Source organism: Rhinolophus sinicus, chromosome 17, assembly GCF_057876585.1.
Source record: "Rhinolophus sinicus isolate RSI-liver-muscle chromosome 17, RSI-T2T, whole genome shotgun sequence".
Classification (NCBI taxonomy): domain Eukaryota; kingdom Metazoa; phylum Chordata; class Mammalia; order Chiroptera; family Rhinolophidae; genus Rhinolophus; species Rhinolophus sinicus.
Genome location: NC_142517.1, coordinates 51,322,250 through 51,348,100, shown reverse-complemented (window position 1 = coordinate 51,348,100; position 25,851 = coordinate 51,322,250). Strand labels below are relative to the sequence as shown.

General features: G+C 47.1%; 1 protein-coding gene across 3 annotated transcripts; it reads left to right on the top strand.

The window, feature by feature from the left end:
* Nucleotides 1-6: 6 nt before the first annotated feature.
* BCL6 (BCL6 transcription repressor) lies at nt 7-24,472 on the top strand. Of its 3 annotated transcripts, none has more exons than XM_019752096.3 (10): nt 7-123; nt 10,649-10,687; nt 11,752-11,923; nt 13,965-14,186; nt 16,023-16,994; nt 17,546-17,730; nt 19,090-19,257; nt 20,297-20,427; nt 20,542-20,679; nt 23,261-24,472. In XM_019752096.3, exons 3-10 carry the CDS (start codon nt 11,763-11,765, stop codon nt 23,402-23,404), a joined length of 2,121 nt encoding a protein of 706 aa, XP_019607655.3. In that variant the 5' UTR covers nt 7-123; nt 10,649-10,687; nt 11,752-11,762; the 3' UTR covers nt 23,405-24,472. The 3 variants fall into 3 exon arrangements, with proteins under 3 accessions (XP_019607655.3, XP_074185343.2, XP_019607653.3); XM_019752094.3 differs by lacking the exon at nt 7-123 and adding an exon at nt 9,251-9,493; XM_074329242.2 differs by lacking the exon at nt 19,090-19,257.
* Nucleotides 24,473-25,851: the final 1,379 nt, after the last annotated feature.

Below are 25,851 nucleotides of genomic sequence, written 5' to 3'. Positions count from 1 at the left end.
CCTGCCATGTAGCAGTGGTAAAGTCCGCAGCTCAAATTCCGAGAATTGAGCTCTGTTGATTCTTAGAACTGGGGTTCTTAGAAGTGGTGATGCAAGAAGTTTCTAGGAAAGGCCGGACACCAGGTGATTATTGCTGTTGCTGCTGCCGCTGCTGCCGCTGCCGCCGCCGCTGCTGTTGCCGCTGGTGCCGCTGCCGCCGCCGCTGCTCATGATCATTATTTTACCTTTTAATTCTTTTTTTCCGCTCTTGCCAAATGCTTTGGCTCCAAGTTTCCTATGTGTATCTATTGATATAAATGTATATATTTATTTATTCTAGCTGTCAGGTGTTAAAAATAAATGCCGAAGATTAGCCCCACGTCTCTCCCACTCTAGGATATAGATTTTTATGTATTTATTATTTAATTCTTGTTGTCTTTGAGTGAATCGGCCGGTTTGGGGAGGCTTTTGCCACCCTCCCTTGTGTTGTTTTGGTTTTTGAAAAAGAGGTGGAGGAGAGGAAGAAGGGGAGTTAGGGGGCGGCCGGAGCAGAAAGGACGAGACAGTGTTTGGGGGGTGATTCGCGCAAGTCTGGGGGCTGTCTGGCCCTTAACCGCGTAGAGGACGCGCGCTCGCGCTCTCGCTCTCGCTCTTTCTGCTGCCTGCTTGCGTACGGCTTGTGATTTCGCTGGATTCGTGCGGCTGTGTTTTTCCCCTCTTTTCTAGCTTGCAAACTGCCTTTTTTGCTCCCTTGCTCCAGCCTCCCCTTTCCTTCCTCCCTCCACCTTTCCCTCGCCTCTCCTTCCTTCCCCTCTCCCGTCCTTCTTGGTAACTCCGGGAGGCGATGAGGGAGGCTGCCTGCTCGCTTGCCTCGCTGGCTGCCTTCCACCGGCCTCGGTCCTTTAGATTCCCTGCCTCCGAGCCGAGATTTGGGAGGAAAAATGCAAGCGAACTCCTCGTTATTGTTGTTGTTGTTGTTTTTGTTTCTTTTTTTTTTTTTTTTTTTTCATAAACCCAGATGAAGTATAGTTTCTACTCTTTCCTTTCAGTGCCGTGATCTTCCTAACGAGATGAGAGTGTTTTGGTGTCCCTTTCCCCTGCGTTTTGTGGGAGATTTAGCTTGCCTGGGGGCGGGGATGTTGAATACTTTGAAAATTATTCTTTCTTGGTTGCAGTCGAGGGAGTGGAGAACCCCCGCACATTCCCTCTCCCCATCCTAAGGGTAGCAGGTGATGGCGGGACAGTGATTTGGGGAGTGGGTGGCAAAGGGGTGCGCGTTTGCACCTGCGGTGCTGTTCAGCGTGCGGGGACTCCCGGAACCTTCACAGGACAGCCCAGCCGAGCGGGAAGGTGGCGGGATTTCTTGGCGTTCGCGGTGTTTGTATTTTGGATGCTGCGTGATTCTGTGTTAGCTCCCAATGGCTGTTACCCCTCTTTCCTACATTTTATTTTATTTTTTCCATGGTGCAAGCTTTGTAAAATGACAATTGCAGGCCGAAGAGTGGCCAGCGTCAGTCTTCATATTCCCAAGGTCCTTGCACTGGGCTAGGGGAAAACAAACAGTCCCAGCCCGCGTTCCTACGTGCAAAACCCGGGAGGAGAGAAGGGCACTTTGTGGTACTGGCCCGGCGATCCGGCGCGGGAGGAGGGGGCACGGGCGCGAAAGGGAGATCTTTGTGAGTGATTTTGCAAAAACGGATTGCGAGGTTGGTTGGATTTGCAACCTGTGGCTCTCCTCGAGGGAGCAGGAATGGGAGAAGGCGGCGGCGGCGGCGGCGGCCGGGGATGGGAGCGGTTAGGGAGTTGGAGCCTCTGAAATCGGCTGCGCTCGAGGGCAGCGGGAGCGAGGGGCCACCCCACTGCCGGATGTAGTGACCGTGGTGAATGTCTTGAGAACTGTGAATTGCGTTGCCTGTATGATGCAGTGTTGTTGGAACTCGGGCGAAAATGGAACTAGTGTTGCAATTATGAGTTTTAAAGCTTCCCCATGGAAAACAAAAACACAACACAACAGACTAAAAAAAAAAGAATAAAAAAGACCCCTTTTAAAAATGTTGTATTCCCTTCTCTCAGTGGTTAAGATTGGTGGGGGAAGCCTGACAACTGAGCAGGGGGAATGATCCCAAACAGGGTGCTGAAAGTCTAGAGTTGTTACTGTGTCCCTGACTGTCTCAGAGAACTGGTCATTCCCGCCCCCGCCCCCCACGCCCTCCCCGGAAACTGATTTAATCTTTTATTTATTTGGTGTTCAATCAGTTTATAGTTTCCAGGAGAAAATCTTGTATTGCATTACTTTCTCTTTTTTTTAAGTAAAGTGTCAGTAGATGCATTTTTTTTACTGTCCGAAAAAAAAAGTGGGGCAGGAGAGAGGGAACCAGGGAAAGGGCTGTTTAGAAATACAGTTTGTGGCTCTAAGCGATGCCACCGGCTTCCTCTAGAAAGACTGCCAGTTTCCCTTTTTCTTTGCAAGGTGTATGTGGTTTTAATAAACAACTTTTAAAAAGAGGGGGACTGGCAAGATTCGTCAGGAGACAGGTATCTATTTTGCTCACTATTTACTACCAAGAGTCTTTGGCACTGGAACAGAACCTCGTAAATCTGCAGCCCAAGTTGAAGTTCATCTGGCCCTAGTCCACACGCTATTCCTGGAGGTAGCAAACATGAGCTCAAAGGAAAGAGGTGAAATCACATTCTCGCTTAAAATATATACATTTTTTTAAAAAGAGGAAGAGCTATTTGTCCCTGGGGGAGGGGAAATGGAAAGAGCACCAGGAGATGGGCATTCCCTTGCTAAAATGACTGCAGTTGAGTCTTCAGGCCAGAATAAAAACCTGTAGATTGGAAATAATCCCCTCCCCCCACTTATAAATAGAAGTTTCCGATATCCAACTATTTGGAAGGCTTTCCAATACTGCAGGCCCAAGCATTGGATGGTTTTCAAGGGTCTGTTGATAGTGACAATAAGACTAGAAGCTGTTTGTGAAAGCTGTGCAACTTGAAGGAGAAGGCAGCCAGAGGAAGCTGGAATTCTCCAATTGGCCTTTTTCTCTGTGCTCAGTTTTGAAAGGTTTTTTTTACCCCATGCTTTCTTGAAAAGACTGTCCAATTCATTCTGGGTTTAGTGGACAGGGGTGGGACTCTAAATTCTCGAACTGTTGTTTGCTGGACCTTGAAGAGTTCCAGTTATTGGTTGAGTAAATGGTAGCCATGACTAGATGTCAAAATCCTTCCTTCCCTCTCTCCTCTGCTGGGTAGCCACACTCAACAGCCCATTTGTTGAGAAAAAGTTAAGAGATTCAGAGGAGGTGGTGCGGCAGCGCCACCCCTCGGTGGGTGAAACTTTATGTGCAAAATCAAATATTTGAAAAATATTGTGAAACGACCTTATGAAGAATTTTTTTCTCTAGGAAGGGGAGATAAAACTGACTTTTTCAAGAACTTTGCAGTTGATCTTTCCAGTGGGGAGTAATAAAGATGATATCATAATAGGCAAAGAAGTGAGAGAGTGTAGGAGAGGGGAGAGAGAGAGAGAGAGAGAGAGAGAGAGAGAGAGAGAGAGAGAGAGAGAGAGAGAGATTGCCTAGTTGGCTTTAAGTAGGCGAGTTCTCCAGGTGGAGGTAGTTCCCCTTCCCTTTTGGACTTGGTGTCTCAGAGCACCTGAATTTTGCCTGTCTAACATTGAGATGAAGAGGAATATTTTGGTGTAAAAAAACCGTAGTGACTGGAAGTCTTGTAGTTTTTGCTGGCGGCGATGGTGGTGTACATGGAAGGGAGAGGAGGGAGGTTTGGGGATGGCGTGGGGCAATGGTAGGCTGGTCTGTAGCTGGGTTTGTAGCCCTGTGGGAGTCAAAATAGTGTGGCGCGTGCCGGTTTCCTGCACTGCGCAACAAGTGGGAATGCCGCCGCAGCGATGCGAGTGAGGCTGCTGCCTTGTGGCAAAGCTGGCCGGTTTCTCCTCGCCCCACTGGAGGCCAAGAGTGGCTCCTCTCGACCCTCCCCTTCTGGTCCTAGATCAGCGGCCCCACAGAAAGACCGTACTCGTCCTTTCTCCCCCCACTCCGGTTTTGCCGAGCTCAGTAAGCCTGGGTGCGACCCCCTTTTCTCCATGGGGATCAGGAGTTTATTCTCGACTCTCTTTGCTGGACGACCAGTGTTTGACAGGGAGCTCTGCTAAATACCGTCAGTGCCATTCTACTTTTGTAAAGATAAGAGCACCCTTTCCCTTCCTAATACATTCAGCATTTCGGGCTGGAAAAAACGAACATGATACATGAATTCAACTCCAAATTATGTGTTGTGGTTGCTAGAGGCGTGAGCATCGGGAAGAACGGAATTACAGCCAGTCAATTAAATGTTTTCCATCTTTGCCTATGGAGGCATCCCCCTCCCCCTAACAGACGGAAAAAGAAAAAAGAAAAAAAAAACAGGTTGTGGGTAGTAGCGGGGTGTGGAAGGTAGTGGCCTCGCGGTGATTTTAGGATGGACTGAGTCTGCCACCTAGTGGTAGGTCTTGACCGAGTTCCCCGCCTTACGCGGTGAGCCGACCGCGTCACCTTCGGGACCCCAAATATCCCGACCAGGTACTAGGACTGACAAGGAGGGCACCCTACAATGAGGATAACATCTGACCTCCAAAGTTTTGGTAAGATGGATGAAAATTAGAAAGCCTCAGTATGCTTGTCTGGTCCACGTTGCTTAGCGGTGAACATCGGCCTCCACTAAGAGAACCATAAAATAACCCGTTTTGATTCACAGTATCTCCCTGTCGCTGTGGTCTCTCCCGAGGGGAAGTCGGTAGTGGAGGGATGCCATGGGGGCTCTAGGACATACAGCCCTTCACAGTTGAGGAAACAAGCCTGAGTGGGGCGGGGGGGGGGGGGGCTGCTGTTAATCGTGAGTTAGTGACCTAGTCGGGACCAGATTTTCAGCTTTTCGTTTCCAAGTCAATGATTGAAAGTCAAAGGCAAGTTTATCTTCGCTCCTTTGATGTTTGATGTATCAAAGAGAAAGGGATAACAGAGAGAGCCATGATTTCAACTTCTTAGGTCACTATAGTTGGAAACTGTTCTCCAACTGTCTTGGAGGAATTTGTTTAGAAAATATCACCTAAGATTTTCAGTAACAGATATGAAAAGCCTACTGTTGTTCTGAGGGGTAGGGGTCTCAGATCTTGGGGGGTGCACTTTTCTTAGGGGATGATTAAGGCCCTGTCCCTTGACATGCAGAGATGCACCTTGCTGCACCTCAGGCTCACATTTGGATACTAAAATCACTGCCTTCCGCTTCCTTCCAAATTTTGCTTAGTGGTTTGGAGAGAAATCAGGTATGTGGGTGGATCATATGGACAGGTAGAGTATACTCCTCATAGAATGTGCCACAACAGCTTCATAGTAAAGTTTTCTTTCTCAGAACTCAAAACTTAAGATGGCAAACGCGCGTCCGCCTGCTGGCGGCCCCTAGCGACCGCCAACGCGTACACCCTCGGGAGACGCTGTAGTCTCCACCACCCTTGTCCGCCGGAATCGAGTTCAGCCTCTCCCACTGCGGGAGCTGCTGGAGGCCGCGTCGGAGAAATGCGCCTCTGTTCGGGCTGGAAACGAATCTGGGGACGTGTTTGAAGAGCGGTCAAGTTTGACTCATCGCTTTCCAAGGACAGTTAGTGCCTTCCATCTTCATTAACGGGAATAAAGACCTTGGCTGACTTCTGTCCAGATCGGATTTTTAAAGGCATTGTTTGCTTGGGGAGATCATGCCGCTCCCCTCCCCCGCCAGCCTTTTTACAAAAGCAGAGCCGGGTCCAGCCAGGATGGCCGAGATATCTTTGCTCCTGGACGTGGTTTGTTGGCATTGTCTGCCCGCCCTTTCTGGAAGGCTGTCGCGAGCTGGGCGCATGGAGAGCGTCCCTTCAGCAGCTCCTCTTCGGATCTTGGTGATAAAACACATCCTTCTATTTTATTGCATTTCCTAGAAGCTTGCAGGCTTGCAAGAGCTGTTGGCAGGAAACGTGATATAAATGAAAGTAAGGACGTAATGTACTCGAACACCTCGGTCACCCAAAACGACTGCCGAGGCCACCGCGTTAAAAAAAAAAATTCGCTTTCATCTATTGTCGACTCCCCACCCTCCCGTCCCCCAGCGAAAAGTGTCAACCCCCCCAAGAAAAACAACTCAGCGGTTTGACTCCACCCCCCAACCACCCGACCCCTGTGGCTGGATCCGAGCAGATCCTTAGTTGAGATGCTGCGGAGAAAGGGAGTGCTCTGGTAGGAGCCCTTATACGGGGTTCAGTGCGGCAGCTCCAGCCTTATTAAAATGTCTGGTCCCTTCCCCTAAACAGTACTTTGCACTTCCACATTCTCTTTTGGACTTCTCATCGAGGTATTGGAGTTATTAGATTACCAATAATCCAACGGCCGGCCGGGATTGGGCGGAGGTGGGGGGGCACGACAGAAGGAGTCTCCATATCCTGAGACTGCCTAAACTAGGTCAATGGGAAGGAGGGGCGGGGCGACTAGGGGTTGTGGTTTCAAGCCTTGATAGAGGGCTCCCTCCAGTGTTAGGCAGCGGTAAAACATGGTTAGATTTTAGCTCTCAGAACCACGGGACTCCTCATTTCCAATAAGTGCATTTATTTAAGTTTTACTTCCCTTCCTGGATTCTCACCCCATCCCATATTAAATTTCATGTTTATTCCACTATGCGAAGGGATGAGAAAGTCTCAAAGTGGACTGTATGAGGCTGAAGTGGCCCAGTCTTTTTGAACGGACCTTGACCCCGCCTCCGCCGCCTCTGTGATGCGCGGCGCGTTGTGTAGCTACCGCCAGCTTTAGGACCCGGTTAAGACTTTAGACGCTACGTCTTTCGCACCCGTCCCGGTCTCGCCCCCATCCCCGGTCCCCGATAGCGCCTCTCTGAGCCCGCTACTGAGACCAAATGGGAGATGGCTCCCAGAGGTTATAATTCCGAGGAAGGCCACGAGAAAGCGAGGCAACCTTGGAGCGCGAACGTGCGCGCGGTGGGGTCGGCGCCCCAGCCTCTGCTGAATCCTGTGTCTAAGGTTTTGGAGAAATCGAATTCGGAAATCCCGAAACCGGTCCAGGTTTGGACTGGCAACTCCTGTTCTGAAGATTTAGGGCGGAAACCCAGCCGATCTGGGTTCCCCTACTTTTCAACGTAGGCGGAAAGGGCCTTTGGGTTTAGTTTTTCCTCCAGCTCGGCTGGGGCGCGCTGGATGGAGACCCTCAGCCCTAGGGACTCTAATCTTTTTTACCTTGATGCCTCGCCTAACCACCCTCTTAAAAACGGGGGGTTGGGGACCAAGAAAAAAGAAATGACGCCACAGGCAAACAAACCGGAATCGGGCAACTTGAAGTCATGAAATGAGCCTCGGATTGGACTCAAAATCCTGGGTTCTAGACCGGTTCTGCTACTAAATTGTCTGACTTTCCCCTTTTATAAAATTGTTGAAGGGAAGGGTTGGACTACGTGAGCTCTAAGAGTCCCTGGATACGGTGCGGCCGAGGGATTTAGGGGAAAGTGCGCCTATTCCCAGCGAGCCTCCCCCGGTGCCCCCCCACACCCCCGCCCTCCGGTGAATCCCCGGCCGCCCGCGCGGCGCAGGCAGCGATCTTGGCGGCCGTCGGAGGCCGGCAGCTTCCTGGAAAGTTACTTCTTGTTGGAGCCGGCGATAGGCAGAGAGTGTTCTGTGAAATCCGCCGAGCTGAGATCGACTACGTTCCGGGAATGAGAGGGCTGTGCCATTCCCCTCACTGCCCACTGCCTTGACGGCGTAACAGGAAAAAAAAAAAAAAAGAAAGAAAGAAAGGAAAAAGAAAGAAAGAGAGGCACACACAATGTTAGCTACCGAGGTGCACGAAAAGTTTTATCTGAATGCTGCCAAATTAAGGGCTGCCACGGTCATACCATAGGGCTTCCGCCGAGCCTTGCGGGGCTTGGAGGCAGATGGGCAGCGGTGCGAGCACAACGCCCCCGGGTGGGCGGTCCCTGGCAGACAGGTACGGAATCGTGAGGGTGGGCAAATCTGAGCCAGCTTGCTCCGGCGCGCAGGGCTGGAATTGGCCCGTGTGTGTGAGCGAGATAATGGGCCGCCTAGTGCCCGCCGAGTGGAGGAGGGAGGAAAAGGATGGGGTCTTTGTACTGGCTTGCTCTCGCTCTGAACCTCGCCTCTTACCCTTCTCTAATCTCAATATCTCTCTCTCTCTCTCTCTCTCTCTCTCTCTCTCTCTCTCTCTCTCTCTCTCTCTCTCTCTCCCTCCCTCTCTCCCTCTCTCTCTCTCTCACTCGGTGGCGGTCCCTCTGTTTTTCTTCTCCGAATCCTTTAAAGGATCTGCTTTCTTCTCAAGGTGCCTGATTGAAAATACACAGGGAAAGCACCAAAGAAGAGAAATTGTGTGTGAGGGGGATGGTGGAGAAGTCAACGTTTAACTTTCACTTGGTTACTGCGCCTGGGGCGGGGTTGGGTCAGGTGCCCTTCCATTTGTCAGTTTCTCCTGGACAGCTCTGCTCTCTTAGTTGTTTCTGTGGAATGAGTCTTGTGTGTGCCATTGGTGAGTTGGCTGAAGCTAGCAGACAGGTTTGTCCAGGGCTCGCTGGGGATTAGTTTTGAGATGTTGGGCAAGGGTTATCCCCTGGAGCCGCAGTGTCCTTCCCAGTAAATCAGGGCTATCAGGATCAGATGCAATAATGAACTGGAAAGAGCTGAGTGGTCAGTAAAAAAAAAATAAAAAAAAAAATAATAAAACCAAATGCTAGCAGGGCCTCCACAACTATGGCATCTAGAAGTAGGTCCATTGCCCACATCCACCATAACCCACATACTCACTAGTTGTGGGGCCTCCTAAGACAGGGCTAGCCTAGGAAGGAGTGGACTTAATAAGGACATGGGCCTTAGCGTATGCGCTTTTGCTTTTGGCCAACCCAGGCAGAGGTTTAGGGTGAAAAATGCCCATCCCAGAGCCTGGCTGACAGTAGACCCAAGGGAATTGTTTTGTTTGTTTCAATCCAAATCTGGACTGAGTCACTGCCAATTGTCAAGGTGAAATGGCAAATCTGGGCTTCCTGTGGTTCCAAAAGTGTGTGACTGGAAATCCACAGGCAAGCTGGTGGTTGAAGCTGGCTAAAGGACAGCCTTAGGTATTCCAGAAGTGTTTAAGGATCTTTTTCTTGGGGGAAGAGGAGAGGGTTTGTAAATAAGCCTCACATGTCTTCAGCAGTCTTTTTCAAAGGAGACAATCATTGAACTTTGGTGAGCACCAATTTAGCGTATCTCTCTTGCCCATTTTGGGTTAGGATGGGGAGAAGAGTAAATAGGTTCTTTCGTCTTTTTCTGTCCTCTCCCTTCCCCCATTTTCTTCCCCCTATCCCCACTCACTCACATGCACAAACTAACCTTGAAGCCGATGAGATTGAGTGACTGGCACTTGGGACCACAGAGAAATGTCAGAGTGTTTGGTTACAGACTCAAGGAAACCTCTCATTTTAGAGTGCTCATTTGGTAAGACTCAGCAGCCTGGAATGGGGGCAAAATTTTTGTGTGGGGGAAGGAACTTAAAAATGAGATTCACCCACATCAGGGTGCTCTCTTGCATGTTCTACAGCACGTAGGCTGATTTGGAAAGGGGATAGGAATTTGAGCCAGAAGACCTAGGTCCGGGCCACTCACCATCTATGTGGCCTAACATGACCTCCCTGGCCTCAGGCCCCTTTACCTGGAAAATAGCTCTAAAGGACTATGATTTTTTAAAAGGGGGCGGGGAAGAGAGTTCAGATAATTGTTTTGTTTGGCAGCCCACATACAACCATAAGTGAGAGTCTTACACCTGTACTTTAAATTATTTTGTTTTAGAGAAACCAATTTGGAGAGGGTACATGTTTCATGAGTGTTCCCTGGCCAGTTCTCAGCTAGACCACACAATTAAATCTTTCACCAGCACAGGGAAGCACAAACTTGGAAGTTAGTGGCACTATATCTGGTCTTAGACCCAGGAGGGAAGGAAGAGGAAACTTTGAAACAGAAGTCAAAGATTCTTAAGAAAAGCATAGATATGCCATCTCAGGTTGTATTCTGTAGTTTCTGTATTCAGTTGTGTTTCAGACAGTCAGGAAGTATTGTCTGGCTGTTTGTCCTGAGCAAGCTACTTGAACCCCTGTCTCAGTTTTGTCACCAGTGAAATTGGGATAAAGATACTGACCCTGTTGGCCTTGTGGAATCATTCAAAGACTTGAAAGATAATATTTTAGCAGGTTTTGAAAAGTTTGGAGTTTTTAGGCCCCTGAAGGATCATCCTCATTAATATTGAATTTTTTCTTTTCTTTACATTTTTTCTTTCCTGTAAACTCAAGGGCTTTTGGATGCTATACATTTTTCACTTTGAGAAAGGAAATATATGTGTATACGTATATGTAATTAATGTATGTAAAGTATTCTCAGTACTCAGGGTATAAGCATTATTGCATGGCTTTGGGTGCCTGTTGTTTTCCTAAGAGCTGAGCTGGAAAAATGTTTTCTAGCTTGTGGTAAAACCACACCAGCTGGCAGGCTGCAGCTATCAAAGTAAAACTAAACACGTGTGTCCTAAAATAAGACTATAGTGGACAATCTTAAATTCATTAAATCAATTTCTGTTTGCTTTTCTTCTCTTCCCTGCAGGTTTTAAGCAAAATTTTGGACTGTGAACCAAGGCATTGGGTAAGTAAATTGAATTATATGCTTTAAAATTTTGTGGACAAAATGTTTCTTTTGAATTTGCCAATGCAAATGTTTGTGTGAACTTTGCCACTTTTCATTAGATGAGATGAAGGATAGCCGATGTTTTCTCCATCATTCCCAGCCCCTCACCCTTTACCCTTGCATTAGACTATCTTAACACTGTTGTGTGATCGATTATTCATTCTCTTGCTCATTTCTTAGTTCAAATTAATGTAGCCACCTACTACCATGTTTCCCTGAAAATAAAACCTAGCCGGACCATCGGCTCTAATGCGTCTCTTGGAACAAACATTAATATAAGATCCAGTCTTATTTTAATATCATATAAGACCCGATCTAATATAATATATAATATAATATAATACAATATCAGGTCTTATATTAATCTCTGCTCCAAAAGAGGCATTAGAGCTGATGGTCCGGCTAGGTCTTATTTTTGGGGAAACACGGTATGCACCAACAATATGCTAGGTGCCCGAGGTACACTGAGATAGTTCTAAAGCCTAATATAGGAGAGACAGATGGTGACTGGGAAAATGAAACAAGGTACTGATGAGAAAAGCTATGATTTCGGAGCTATACTATGGATCAGGGAGACATCTTTAACTGTTACAACCACATAGGTATTACGTACGACTCCCATTTTGGGAAACCAAAGCCCAGAAACATTAAACAGTCTGCTCCAAGTCACAGCTAGCATGCTAACCTTCAAAGCCTGGTTTTTCTACCTTGTCACACACTCACTGCCCCTCAATGCTGGCAGAGTATTTGGTATGTGGGGAAAAAACTCAACAAATATTCATTCCCCTCCCTTTTCCCCTAAAGGACTTTCTATTTCAACTTGTTGGATAAAATTTATTCTCCCCATTTTATTGATATGAATAATAATGCCCAGAGATGGGCCATGAATCGTTTAAAGACCGAACACAAGGGACCTCAGTTTGCATTCCATGTGGTAACAGGCTGAACTACCTGCTCTCGCACTCCTGGTAAGCAGGAAACAGGTTCTGGAGGACTAACAGGATTTTGACTCCTTTTTTCAGGTGAAGACAAAATGGCCTCACCGGCTGACAGCTGTATCCAATTCACCCGCCATGCCAGTGATGTTCTTCTCAATCTTAATCGCCTCCGGAGCCGTGACATCTTGACTGATGTTGTCATAGTGGTGAGCCGTGAGCAGTTTAGAGCCCATAAGACAGTCCTCATGGCCTGCAGGTGAGGGGTCTGGAAGGGAAAGATAGATAAATACAAGGGGACTGATGGCGCTGGCAGTGAGCGAGGCGGAACGTGTGGGCCTTTTGCTGCGTTTGGGATCACGTCTCATTTGTCTCCAGACCTCCAGCATATGTCCTGGCAGAGTAGGATCCTAGAAAGTGAATGAATGCATGCACTTTTAGAGAAGAAAGAGTTTCTGTTCTGTGGAAATAGAGGGAGAAGAAATCATACACTATGTCAAGAAAGGATATTTTGGGACAAACATTGAGAATAACTTCGGTTCACCAGTGAAAAGTTTAAAAGTGAAAGAGAGTTTTAAGATATTTTAAGCAAGTTAGTTTGACATCTTTTGCTCTTTTGTTCTGTAACTGTATTTTATTTTATACTGTGGCTATATTACCATGGGTGTTTCAGAATATATGAAAGTTAATGAAAGTGAGCCCGCTATTATTTCTTCATATTTATGAATGATTTTAAGTGTTCAGAGAAATTTCATATTACATCATCTCCCTGGATCTTCACAGTGGCCTGCATTATGGATGGCATGATTATGTCCATTTTATAGATGATAAAATGAAGACACTCATAGATGAGCCGATGTAGAGGCAGGGATCTCTATTGCTAGTAGAGAATGTATTCAACATCTACAACAGCACCTGTTTTTCAGTAGTGGAAAAAACAAAGGTTTATAGAGATCCAAAAGTAATAGCTCCTGCTAACCAATTGCTGAGTATGTACCAGGCATCATTCTGTACCCTTTACATTTTCATTCTTGCCACAACCCTGTGAGGTAGACACTTGTCGTGCAGGGGACCCTGCTCGCTGCGCCATTTGTCATGCAGGGAGGCCTGCAGGGTCTCTGCTCCCGCTCCCCATACAAGAACGCAGGATATGGTGAGGCCAAAAAGGAACACCCACGGAGCCATAGGTAGGGGAGTCATACCACTATGTTCTCTCTGGCGGCACTATACTCTCACTGGAGGCTGGATCCACACTGTCCACAAACCGCCATCCACGCTTGCCAGCCCAGCCGCCATCTTCTTGCTAGCCCCCATTCTTTCTCTCTTCTCCTTCTCTCTTCGTAGCCACAGCAGTTATATTAGTGGCCAATGGCTCACTGGTTACAGCTGACGGCCAACTAGCCACAGCTGATGGCCATGCAATCACAGTTGGCCATTTACTACCTGAGCCAGGCACCTGTCTATGTGAGGCCGAGAGCCTGGAAACTACTCTCTGGGGCTCCGCCCCCACAACACTGTTGTTCATACTTTGCAGATAAAGAAACCAAGGTCCAGAGAAGTTAAGTATCTTACCCTGTGTTGCATGGTTACTTACTGGGTGAAGTGGGGCTCACTTCTGGTAACATGCTTAGAAAGAGTAGAATTGAGATGACAACGAACCCAGAATTCTAGCTTCTGACTGACTGCTCTTTCCTTTGCCAGACAACATGGAGGCATGCCATGGAGTTGGACTTGGGTCTTCTAGGGATATTGACCTTATGATCATCTATGGGCTTTTAGAGAAAATCAGTAGAATGTAGATGTAGGCATCATTTTATTTATTTGTCATCAATACCCAATGTGGTTCTAAAAAAAAAAATACAATAGGATTTTTAAAATAAGGATAATGGGAGGAAACAACAAGGGAAATGCTTATCCCAAAGATATAGACTAAAATAGTTACTGCAAATGAGTGCTAAATTTAACTCTGGTCATCTGTACAGTTAAGACTGAAAGGGAAAAAAAAGGTTCTGGGACTTTGAGAAAATCACTTAACCTCTCTGATGTTAGTTCCCCTATTTGTAAAGGGGAGAATGACAGAATCTACCTTGCAAGGTTGTAACGAACACAGGATAATGTATGTAAAGTGCTTAATGACTCACTGGCATTTAGTAAGCTCTTTGTAAGTGACAGCTGTTATTAATTGCCATGGAAGTGCTGGAGCGAGGCCCAGAGAAGAGGGGCTGTACATGATGCTGACTGTAATTGATGATGACACAGTCTACATGTCAACTGTAGTGAGACATTTGTTCGTTTTGCAGTGGCTTATTCTACAGCATCTTCACAGACCAGTTGAAATGCAACCTTAATGTGATCAATCTGGATCCGGAGATCAACCCGGAGGGGTTCTGCATCCTCCTAGACTTCATGTACACATCTCGCCTCAATCTGCGGGAGGGCAACATCATGGCCGTGATGACCACAGCTATGTACCTGCAGATGGAGCATGTTGTGGACACTTGCCGGAAATTTATCAAGGCCAGGTGAGCTGCCACCCTGATGGAAGCCTTGGAAATGGAAGGAATCAGAAACCCTCGACAATGCATGCATACAGAAAAAATAACCCTCTATAATGGGTCACAACCTACATTTCCACTATTTTTGCACACTTCTGCCCTTTTTAACTCTTACACTGCAGGCCAACTTGACTCCTTACTGCTATCCAGATACGTGTTGTGCATCCCCACCTCTTGCTTTCTTCCATTCGCTTGATATGCCCTTTCCTCCAACCCATTCTGCGAGGCCAAGCTTGATGCCAGCTCCTCTACAGATGTTATGATTATCACACAGCTCTTTCCTCAGCTCGTCCTCTGTGTTCCAAAGCCTTCTGCCTGTCCTTTAGACCTTCCTTGTATTTCATCTATTTGCATATATGTTTTAGTTCTCCTTTAGACGTCTATTTTAACTATTTACATATGTGCCTTAGTTCCTCTACCAGACTGTGGGCTGCTTTACTCATCTTTTATGTCGCCCAGCTCCCACTAGAGAGGACATATATTGACTTAAATTGAGTTCACTGGGTCTAACCCCCTACTCAAGGACTGGTAAGACATGACCATCATTCAAAGGTGAGGAATCTGAGAGCCAAAGAAGTGAAGAGCTTTGCTAACTGGAACAGAAACTCAGGGCTTGACTTCTTTAAAACCACTTGAGTTGCGCGCTGGGTGCTTGCATCCCTTCTTAAACAAAAGGTTTTCCGTTCTCTGTTTGAACACCTCCAGGAGCCAGTAAGTCAGTGTTCCCGGAGCCATGTCTACCTTGGACAGTTAGATAGCTCCTTTTCATGGCAAGTTAAAGTGGCCCCATTAACCGTCACTCATTGGTCCTAGCTCTGTTAAATGTGATCACGTTGAGTTGGCCTATTTTTCGCCCACATAATGTCCCTTCCAGTATATGCAGCTAGAGCTCTTTGTCTCCTGTGGGTGATAATGGTGGCTAGATCATCACTGGCATCATTTATGAGTACTTTCTCTGGCTCAGGCCCTATACTCGGAGGGGTTAAGTAACTTGTTCCCAGTCACATAGCTGCTAGGTGGCACAGCTGGAAACCGGGCCAGGCTGCTTCCGAGTTAGGGCTTCCTGCACTAGCAGTGCTGCCTGTTCTCCAAAGTCCCCTTCCCCACCACTACAGTCAGCATTTAGGGCGAGTCCTTTCTTTGACAGGGCATCAGTTTGTCTGTGACAGGGCATCAGTTTGTGAACATGTGGCACCAACATTGTATAAATTCTTCCCTCCCTGAGCCTCAGTTTCCATTTGTATAAAATGGAGTCAATAATACTTGACTTCCCATCCATGCAGGATTTTGTGAGTGAAATGAGATAAGGGCTGTGAAAGCTTTACATTCTATAATAATCCAAAGAATTACAGATTCAAACTCACACACACACACACACACACACACACGTATGTATACATATATATGTATGTGTATATATGTATATTTGAATTTGTATATACATATACATGTATGTGCGTGTATATATACATTATATATATACACACACATATATATGTATATATATTTTATATATACATGTATGACTTAAATGTACAAGATCATGTCTAAACAGGCACAGACTGTGCGGATAACTCTCTTCCTTTTCTGGGCCTTGTTTCCCAACTGTGGGCTAGATTGCTAGACCTCTAACATAAATGCCTTGTAACGACAAGTATTTCCCTGCTCCAGAACCGTATCTCCTATGTCTAGCTGACCCAAGCACAACTGTGGTTGCATAGATCAGTGTCCCCTAGAAGATTGTCTGTTTCATAGTTCTAATTTGGAGGCCGGCCGGTGTCTTCTCTCTTTTTTTTCCTGCAGTGAAGCAGAGATGGTTCCTGCCATCAAGCCTCCCCGTGAAGAGTTCCTGAACAGTCGGATGCTCATGCCCCAAGACATCATGGCCTATCGGGGTCGTGAGGTGGTAGAGAACAACCTGCCGCTGAGGAACGCCCCCGGGTGTGAGAGCAGAGCCTTCGCCCCCGGCCTGTACAGTGGCCTCTCCACACCACCAGCCTCTTATCCCGTGTACAGCCACCTCCCCGTCAGCAGCTTTCTCTTCTCCGATGAGGAGCTGCGGGATGCCCGGATGCCTGTGGCCAACCCCTTCCCTAAGGAGCGGGCTCTTTCCTGCGACAGTGCCAGGCCAATCCCTGGGGAGTACAGCCGGCCAGCCATGGAGATATCCCCCAGTATGTGCCACAACAACATCTACTCACCCAAGGAGGCAGCACCAGAGGACACACGGAGTGACATGCACTACAGTGTGGCCGAGGGCCCCAAGCCTGCTGCCCCCTCGGCCCGGAATGCCCCATACTTCACCTGTGACAAGGCTAGCAAGGAAGAAGAGAGGCCTTCCTCGGAGGATGAGATTGCCCTGCATTTTGAGCCCCCCAATGCGCCTCTAAACCGGAAGGGTCTGGTTAGTCCACAGAGCCCCCAGAAGTCTGACTGCCAGCCCAACTCGCCCACGGAGTCCTGTAGCAGCAAGAATGCCTGCATCCTCCAGACCTCTGGCTCCCCTCCAGCCAAGAGTCCCACCGACCCCAAAGCCTGCAACTGGAAGAAATACAAGTTCATTGTGCTCAACAGCCTCAACCAGAATGCCAAACCAGAGGGGCCTGAGCAGGCCGAGCTGGGCCGCCTTTCCCCTCGAGCCTACACAGCCCCACCAGCCTGCCAGCCACCCATGGAGCCTGAGAACCTTGACCTCCAGTCTCCAACTAAGCTCAGCGCCAACGGGGAGGACTCTACCATCCCACAGGCCAGCCGGCTCAATAACATCGTCAACAGGTGATTTCAGAGGCATTCCAGACCTGGGGTCAGGGGTTACCTGGGCAGTGTCCTGAGGTCATTTCTTTTGATGGACGCAGGGACTGTGTTCTTTTTTTTGCCTGAGATGCTGAGCTTAGTAGAGGTGTGGGTTAAGTGCCTAATGATTGAATTGACCTAAGTAAGGAAGGATATTAAATAAGCTTCAGTATATTTTTTCATAGCAAGAGAGAGAATTCCTGTCTATGGTAGAAAAGCATTCCCTGAATCCCAAAGGCAGCTCCCGTTGTCCTAGTATGATAGGGGGCTCCTCATACTTGCCGTGGACTGAGGAAGGCTGTAGAGTGCAATGCTGCATGAAAGAAACTGGATCTGGGAGTGGGGTTTTGGCTAGTTGACCCCATCGGTGATCTCTATGTGTGTACTGTTGGGGGTAGACCTGAGGATAACTCTGCAGCCCCGGCCCCATAGGGGCAAATGGGCTCCATGAGCACAGGAAGGAGGGGGTGGCATAGAGGCTGGCAGACTGCTCCTCCCTGCTCCAGATGCTGAGGCTTTCCTCCCGCCCACAGGTCCCTGACAGGCTCACCTCGCAGCAGCAGTGAGAGCCATTCGCCGCTCTACCTGCACCCCCCCAAGTGCACATCCTGTGGCTCTCAGTCCCCGCAGCACGCGGAGATGTGCCTCCACACCGCGGGCCCCACGTTCCCAGAGGAGATGGGAGAGACCCAGTCTGAGTACTCGGATTCCAGCTGTGGTGAGTTCCTTCCCCTCCATCCCCTTGCCAGGCCTCCATCTCTGCTCCATGGGGTTTGTGCTTCCATTTCACTTATGTTGTTATCACTGATTGGGAGAAGCTCCCTATTGGAAATCCATTGGCACTTAAAATCACCAGCCAATTGCCCCATTGTTGGCTGCTTTGGCTGACAAAGCAGGGGATGGTGTATTAGAGTTAATCTGGGGTAAAAGAGAATAACCAAATAGAATTTTCAGCTTCATTCCAGCAGAGGTAGCTTGTGGGGCTGGCTGTAACTTCCAGAGCTTTCTCAGCCCCTCTGGACCCAAAATTCTGGTGCGGGATCTGTGCAAATGTTAGTTCACCCTGCTAGGCTGTCCATTCTGTAAGAAGAAGCATCAGAACTGATCCATTCCTGCATTTCCCATAGGTCCTGGTGAGTCTCTAGAACAGAGGGGTCCTCAGTGAATGTTTGCTGAATTAGATTATTGAACTGAATAATTAAATTGCAGTTTCTGGAAAGTCTGTGATTGGCATCCCTGATGTTTATGAGATGAAAAAGTTTTCATCTTCCCGTAGCTCTGGCTGTAGTAATAAAGCCCAGTAATACTGAATTAGGGTGAGCCACTATGACATATATAAACAAAAAATGTAGTTATTTACAGAGAGGTTTGGCAGAGGGTTGTTGACCTGTAGTTGGGAGGGTAGGGGCTGTCCCTGCCTGTCCCCCTGGCCATTTGCCTTTGTTCTGCACTCTGGTTCCTTCTCTCTGGGTCTCTGTTTCTACTCCCACCATCATCTTTGGTCTCCCAATCTTGCAGAAGTGTTTGGGAGACATGAAATCCAGATCGGGGCAAGGGTGACCATGTTTGTCATTAATCCTCCTTCAGTGACTTCAAAGTATCATTGAATTTGATTTATATCTTACATTCCTATAATGCTTTGTGTTAGATCATGTCCTGTGAAGTAGGTAGGATAGGGGTTTGTTATCCTGATTTTGGAGATAGAGACACAGACAGAGGCTCAGGGACATGAAGGGTCTTGCCAAGGCCCCTATGTATGAATGCAAATAAAACTGTGAACCGATAAGAAGCGTCAGTTCTCAGTGCTCTCCAGAGAAGGAAGAGTGTGCAGGCCGTAGGGGTACCTGCTGGTTTGAGCTTCCCTTCTGCACCTTAATATTCAAATCTGTTTCCTTTCTCCTTCATGACTGAGACTCTAAATGCTAAGAAAAATAAAATCCCCATAGGCCCTGTGTCCTGGGTTTCTGTGAATGTTGGGCGGGCAGGGGCGCTGGGGGTAGCCACAGAGGAGAGGGGCCTTGGAGCCCCACCTCCCTTCCGCGTGCTCATGCTGGTGTCCCCTCCCACCCTCTGACAGAGAATGGGGCCTTCTTCTGCAATGAGTGTGACTGCCGCTTCTCTGAGGAGGCCTCACTCAAGAGGCACACGCTGCAGACCCACAGTGACAAACCCTACAAGTGTGACCGCTGCCAGGCCTCCTTCCGCTACAAGGGCAACCTCGCCAGCCACAAGACCGTCCATACGGGTATGGCCCTGCCCCACCTCACCTGAACTCGCCAGGGTTACCAGGATCAGAAAGGGGAGAGGATCCCAGGGAAAGTAATGTGGGGCCTTGCTACCTGGTGGGGTGAGGCAGGGAGCAGGCTTCATCCTGGCCTGAATGAGGGGCCTAGCCCTGTCATGTCTTGCTTAGTGACTTGTCCCCTCCCTGTATCCTTTGTCTTTCCTGAGATGCTCTGTCCTGCTTCTCTAACTATGCTGGTGTCAGAAGTGTTAATCCCACTGTAGAGGGGGAGAAACTAAGGCTGAGAGAGGCAAGGTAGATTTGGTTTTTGTAAAGCCAGAAAAAAACTAAAAGCCTCTTGATTTCCTCTAAGGGCTTATTCCTTATCAACTCACATTCCTTTACCAGGTAGCTTCTAATAACCTGATTGTTGTCCAAAGTTGACTCTCTCTTGGTATTTTAAATGGGTCCTTTATCCCAGAAAGTTTCCATGAGGGAAGGCACAGCCCTTCTATTGGTTTCCTCTGTCTGAGCATCTACTCCAACTCAGGCCCCACCTCTGTTGCAAATGGAATCCAGCTGTAGTTGCCACAAGCGGAAAAGCATGTTTGTTCTAAAAAAGAGAAATCAGAGCGGCCTGATCATATCTCCCGTGTGAGTGGGTTGACTATTCAACCAGTCTCATCTAAGCAAAGAGCTAGAAGAGCCTTCCCAGGTCATCTAAATTTGCCCCTCAGGTTCTAAAGAGGGAAACTGAGGCCCAGAGAAGGAGGGTGACTTGTCCAAGTCCCGCAGACCCTGCTCTCTCCCTGTTCTACGCTTGGCATTGTTTCTACTCCCCCATGCTTCTTGACTGTGATCAAAGAGTGCTGATGTGTGTATGTGGGGGGTGGGGGGCAGGCCAGGAGGCAGGGCCCTGGATGCTCTCTTTGACATCTTCCAAGGGAAAGAAAGTTGAAGTGGCTCCAGGAAGGGCAGCTTGCTTTGAAATCCCAGGGCCAGGGTCTATGGTGACCTCCATTAAATATGGCTTTACTTTTCCACTTTCTCTCTGTAATAGGTGAGAAACCCTATCGTTGTAACATCTGTGGGGCCCAGTTCAACCGGCCAGCCAACCTGAAAACACACACTCGAATTCACTCTGGAGAGAAGCCCTACAAATGCGAAACCTGTGGAGCCAGATTTGTACAGGTGAGCAGGGGGCGTGAGGAAAGGATCCCTCAACCTTGGCATGCTGATGAGTGGATGCCGGGGAGTCTGCAGTTCACCCAGACAGAGCCTCTCACACTTTGCTCTTCCATTCAGGTGGCCCACCTCCGTGCCCACGTGCTCATCCACACTGGCGAGAAGCCCTATCCATGTGAAATCTGTGGCACTCGTTTCCGGCACCTTCAGACTCTGAAGAGCCACCTGCGAATCCACACAGGAGAGAAACCTTACCATGTACGGAAACCTTTGTGGCTATTGGCTGACCTGGGAGGGGCAGGGAGGTGGGAGAGTGGGGCAGCAGAACTGTTTGCTCCAATTTCAAGCACACAGTGGGATGATCACTAAAGTAATTGTCATAAGACCTGGATTTGGGTCTGATTTTCAAAGACACCCTGCTTGACCTTGGCCTGGGTCTCAGTTTGCTCATCTTTAAAATGGGGATATTGGGCTAGGTGCTCTGGGCCTTAGGAAGGAGGGCTGGACTATGCACACATAGATTGTGGAGTCATTTATTCATTCCACAAATACTTATTGAGTGCTTGCAACACACTCCTATACTGGGCTTGATGTCTACTTAAGAGGAGCTAAGGAGTTTGAGAAGGAACAGTCATAGGAGTAGGAGGAGAATCTGAAGCATGTGGTGATATAGGGGAAAAAAAAGAAGAGGTCATTTCAAGAAGGAGCAGGTGGCCAGCAGCAAGAGGCCATAATCAGTGGGTGGAATTCTAGTGTTCTAGAGCAGGGACTTGGTAAACTAAGGCTTGTGGGCTAACTTTTCATCATTCCATGAGCTAACAATGGTTTTTATATTTTTAAATACCTAAAAAAAAAAACCCAAAGAATAATATTTTGTGGTATGTACAAATTACATAAAATTTAAATTAAGAGTTTTATTGGAAGCCAGCCATGCTTCTTTATGTATTGTCTGTGGGTGCTTTCACGTTATAATAACAGAGTTTAGTTGTGTCAGAGAATATAAACTATTTTACAAAGGCTAAAATTTTACTATCTGGTTCTTTAAAGAAATAGCTTGCTGATCTCTGCTGTAGAGGGGAAGATATTGGCCGGGCAACTGAGTTATCTGAGTTCTTATTCTGACTTTGATACTGGCCCTTTTGGAGGCCGCGGTCAAGCCCTGACCCGATGCTACAGATAAACAGTGTTTAAATTGTGCTCCTTCGGTCACTGAGGTTCTGTGGCACCGCAGGGCAGAACTGGACTGGAGCCTCATTTACCTTCCCAGTTTCCATTTAATTTGAAAAGCGAGTCCCCCTTGCTTACAGTGTGGAAACCACTTTTAGGGATGATGCTGGTAGTGATGGGCACAAAAACGAATAAATGAGTGGTTATTAACCCATATCATAAATGTTCACCTATAAAATGTAGTTATTTTCATTTGCTTGTTTGTCAGTCCTTGAGTGAATATCTTGTTCCTTCCTGTTTGTTCTTGGGCACCTTAGTTATCCTCTCAGTACCTTAATTTACTCACCTGTAAAAGGAGCCGGATAATAGGACCTACCTCATGGAGTTGTTGTATTAAGCTAACAAATTTGCAAAATGTTCAGAGTGGTGCTTGGCACATAGTGAGGGTGCAATACATATGTGCTATTATAATTATTCTCTAGAAGACCAGATGCACAAGATGTCAGAGTTAAGAGTGACCTGCAGAGTATATCAGCTCAGTTGCTTACGAAGGGAAAGCCAAGGCCCAGAGAGAAATGACGCACTTGGGACGTACAGCAGTGGGTGGCATGGGTGTGATGGGCCCCATGTCTCCCGAGACCGACTTCTTTCTAGTCACCACCCATTCTAGTTTTAATTTTTGTAAATTTATTTCCATTTTTACTTTAAAACATATTCTTTGTATGAACGTATTTTATTACACCTTTTATTTGAGAATAGCCTTAAATTTATATTAAAGTTGCAAAGGCGGTAGAGAGATCCCATATGCACCTAGTTTCCTGTTTTAAACATCTTTCACAGCGAATGAACCCACGCTGACATGTTATTATAAACTAAAGTCCATACTTTATTGGAATATTCTTAGTTTTTTACCTAATTGCCCTTTTTCTGTTTCAGGATTGCATATAGAGTACCCCATTACCTTTAGTCATCCATTTTACTTTTTAGTAACTTTTCCACTAAAACTGTTACCATCCATTTATTGAATTAAAGTGAGAAAACAGCTCTACTTGCAAATGCCTTGTTAGCTTATCTAAGATGTACATTCTAAGAGGGACTATAGCTGCATTTTTAAAAGTGTATCTTAGACTCGAGAATTTTCATGAATTCAGATTGTTCTAGTCCATTTGTCCAAATGTGTTTAGATTTAATGCATAATTGCCTCAGAGGCATATTCTACTCGATACTAGGAAGATGCTAAAATTTATTAAGCAGTGGTCAGTACCCTGAAAGCATTCCCCAACTGATAAGACAAGGCCAGAACTCTTACAGAGGTTCAAAGGAAAGAGGGATTATCATCCTCCTGAAGAGATTCAAGGAAGCCTTGATAATCAGAGTTTGCATCTGAACTGCATTTTTGGATGAGACTTGAACTTGTGGAGTTAAGGCGGGAAATACAGCTCAAGCCGGGGGAAAACATGAGCAACACTATGGAGAGCCTGGGAGGGACATTTGTACAAAGCATGCTGGTCCCTTCGTAGGAGCTGGGATTTGGATGGGCTCCTAGCCTGGCCATCCAGAAGGAAGAGCTGCCCAATCACTCACAGGGGGAATGTCTTTCTCTGGGTCTTAGAATAGTGACACGTTTCTTGGGTTGATGACCTTTAACAGTTTGCCTCTGGTTTTCCTTCAGTGCGAGAAGTGTAACCTGCATTTCCGTCACAAAAGCCAGCTGCGTCTTCACTTGCGCCAGAAGCACGGCGCCATCACCAACACCAAGGTGCAATACCGTGTGTCCGCCACTGACCTGCCCCCGGAGCTTCCCAAAGCCTGCTGAAGCATGGAGTGTTGATGCTGTCTATTCGAGCCCCTTCTCAGAATCTACCCAAAGGATACTGTAACACTTTACAATGTTCATCCCATGATGTAGTGCCTCTTTCATCCACTAGTGCAAATCATAGCTGGGCGTGGGGGGTGGGGGGAGGGGGGTGGGGATTGGGAGCCAAGGCAGCTCCCCTTCCTCCACTGCCGTAAAACATTAAGAAAATAATATTGCTTCTCCTATGTGTAAGGCGAACCATGTCAGCAAAAAGCAAAATCATTTTATATATCAAAGTGGGGGAGTATGCAAAAGTTCTGACTTGACTTAGTCTGCAAAATGAGGAATGTACATGTCTTGTGGGAACAGATGTTTCTTTTGTATGTAAATGTGCTTTCTTTTAAAAGAAGAGACTTCAGTATGTTATCAAAGAGAGGGCTTTAATTTTTTTAACCAAAGGTGAAGGAATATATGGCAGAGTTGTAAATATATAAATATATATATATATATATAAAATAAATATATATAAACTTAAAAAAGATATATTAAAAATATAAAACTGTGTTAAAGGCTCGATTTTGTATCTGCAGGCAGACACGGATCTGAGAATCTTTATTGAGAAAGAGCACTTAAGAGAATATTTTAAGTATTGCATCTGTATAAGTAAGAAAATATTTTGTCTAAAATGCCTCAGTGTATTTGTATTTTTTTGCAAGTGAAGGTTTACAATTTACAAAGTGTGTATTAAAAAAAAAAGAACAAAAAAAGCTGCGGAAGGAAAAATGTGTAGTTTTGTTCTAGTTTCCGGTTTGTATATACCTATACAACGTGTCCTACGGTGCCTTTTTCATGGAAGTTTTCAATGATGGACGAGCGTGCCATCCCTTTCTGAAGTGTAGGCAGACACAGGGACTTGAAGTTGTCACTAACTAAGCTCTCTTTGGGAATGTTTGTCTCATCCATCACATTCTGCGTCATGCTTGTGTTATAACTACTCCGGAGACAGGGTTTGGCTGTGTCTAAACTGCATTACTGCGTTGTAAAATATAGCTGTACAAATACAAGAATAAAATGTTGAAAAGTCAAGTCAGCTTGTTCTGGGGGTCCTTCCTTGTGTTGGAATCGGGACTTGAATGGCTCTGGTTTCCTCTGCTCTTAACCTAGTGGGAAGTGCTCATGGAGGGCAGTAGCTGCTGGCTGGGGGAGTCTCAGAAAGGCCAAGGCCGAGGCTTGCTCCTGGTAGCTGGGCAGGGGCCCATCTTTGGCTCCCAGCACCAGGATGGACTGCAAACTCCATACTCTGGTCATAAGGAGCTCCGGTGGAGGATTTGGGATGGACCTCTCACCTCCATTTCTGGCTGGTTCCCTCTTTCTGTTTTTTTTTTTTTTTTTCACTCAGAGCTCTAGGCTGAGCTTTTAATGACTTCAGTTCTATCCTGTCTGACACAAATGCATGTGAGTTTTTTCTTCCTCTGGGCCTTGGAGAATTTGCCCATTCTGTGATGAAAAGGTTCATCATTTGCCTCCTGGCTTCATCAACAATTTTTCTCTGCTGGACTCCCGGGGTCAGGATGAAGGCATCTGGCCCAGTCATACATTTCTTGCCTTGGTGCCTTTGCTGTCTTTTCAGTATCTGCTGGGTGGTTGACAGACATCCACGGATTCGGAAGCTTCACAAATGGCTGCTAGCCAAGCAAATCTCCCTCCCTGCGGAAATGTTCTTTGTCCAAAGAACTCTGTGGTGGAGGTCAGCCACCTCCTCCTGTGTGACTGGGGACAATCATTTACCCTTTGGGTCCCTTTCCCAACCTGCCCGTGAGGGGGTTGGATTAACTAGATCGCTTATGATTCCATGATTCACACCTAAGTTCAATCTAGCTTACTTTGGCACTCAGTTTTTTACCTCAAAAAACTCCAAGGATCAAGTTTGATTGATGAGACCTAAGAACAGTGAGGACAGTGTGGTCCTGGCTCCCGGCCCAGAGGAAAAAGTCCATATTCCCCCCTCCTTCCCATTCCTGGGTGGGGGTGGGACAGGGACATGAAGCAGAGCCTTCCCTGGACCCCAGGCCACTGGTAGGCGGTTTCCCTTGATAGTCCCTTTGCTGTAGGCTCTGAGCACGTGCTGGGAAGCTTACAGGAGCTGACCACCCAAAGCCCCAGAGAGAGCCTCAGAAAGTCACACCACCCTCTGCCGGCCGCATGGCTTTCCAGCTCAGGTTTCCTTTGAAAATGACTTTAAAGGACTTGCCAGCTCGAGGCCTCAGTTCACCCTGCTCTTTGAAAAGGGAGAAAATGATCCCTCTGCTCCCATAGAAACTTGGCAGAAGAACTTAAAAAACAGATGGCTTCAGGAATGATAATTCACAGGCCCAAGGGAGGCTGGCCCCAGGGTTCCTTTGCTCCCTGAGGGACTCCGAGTTTGTTTATATATCATTACTGTTTAATAAAGAGACTAGGGGGCC

Bases quoted from the DNA above. Each gene is read 5' to 3' on its own strand.
- BCL6 (XM_019752096.3), top strand. From the start codon at position 11,763: ATGGCCTCACCGGCTGACAGCTGTATCCAATTCACCCGCCATGCCAGT. The intron at 17,731-19,089 runs GTGAGTTCCTTC...ACCCTCTGACAG, and splicing joins GTACTCGGATTCCAGCTGTG to AGAATGGGGCCTTCTTCTGC. The intron at 20,680-23,260 runs GTACGGAAACCT...GTTTTCCTTCAG, and splicing joins CAGGAGAGAAACCTTACCAT to TGCGAGAAGTGTAACCTGCA.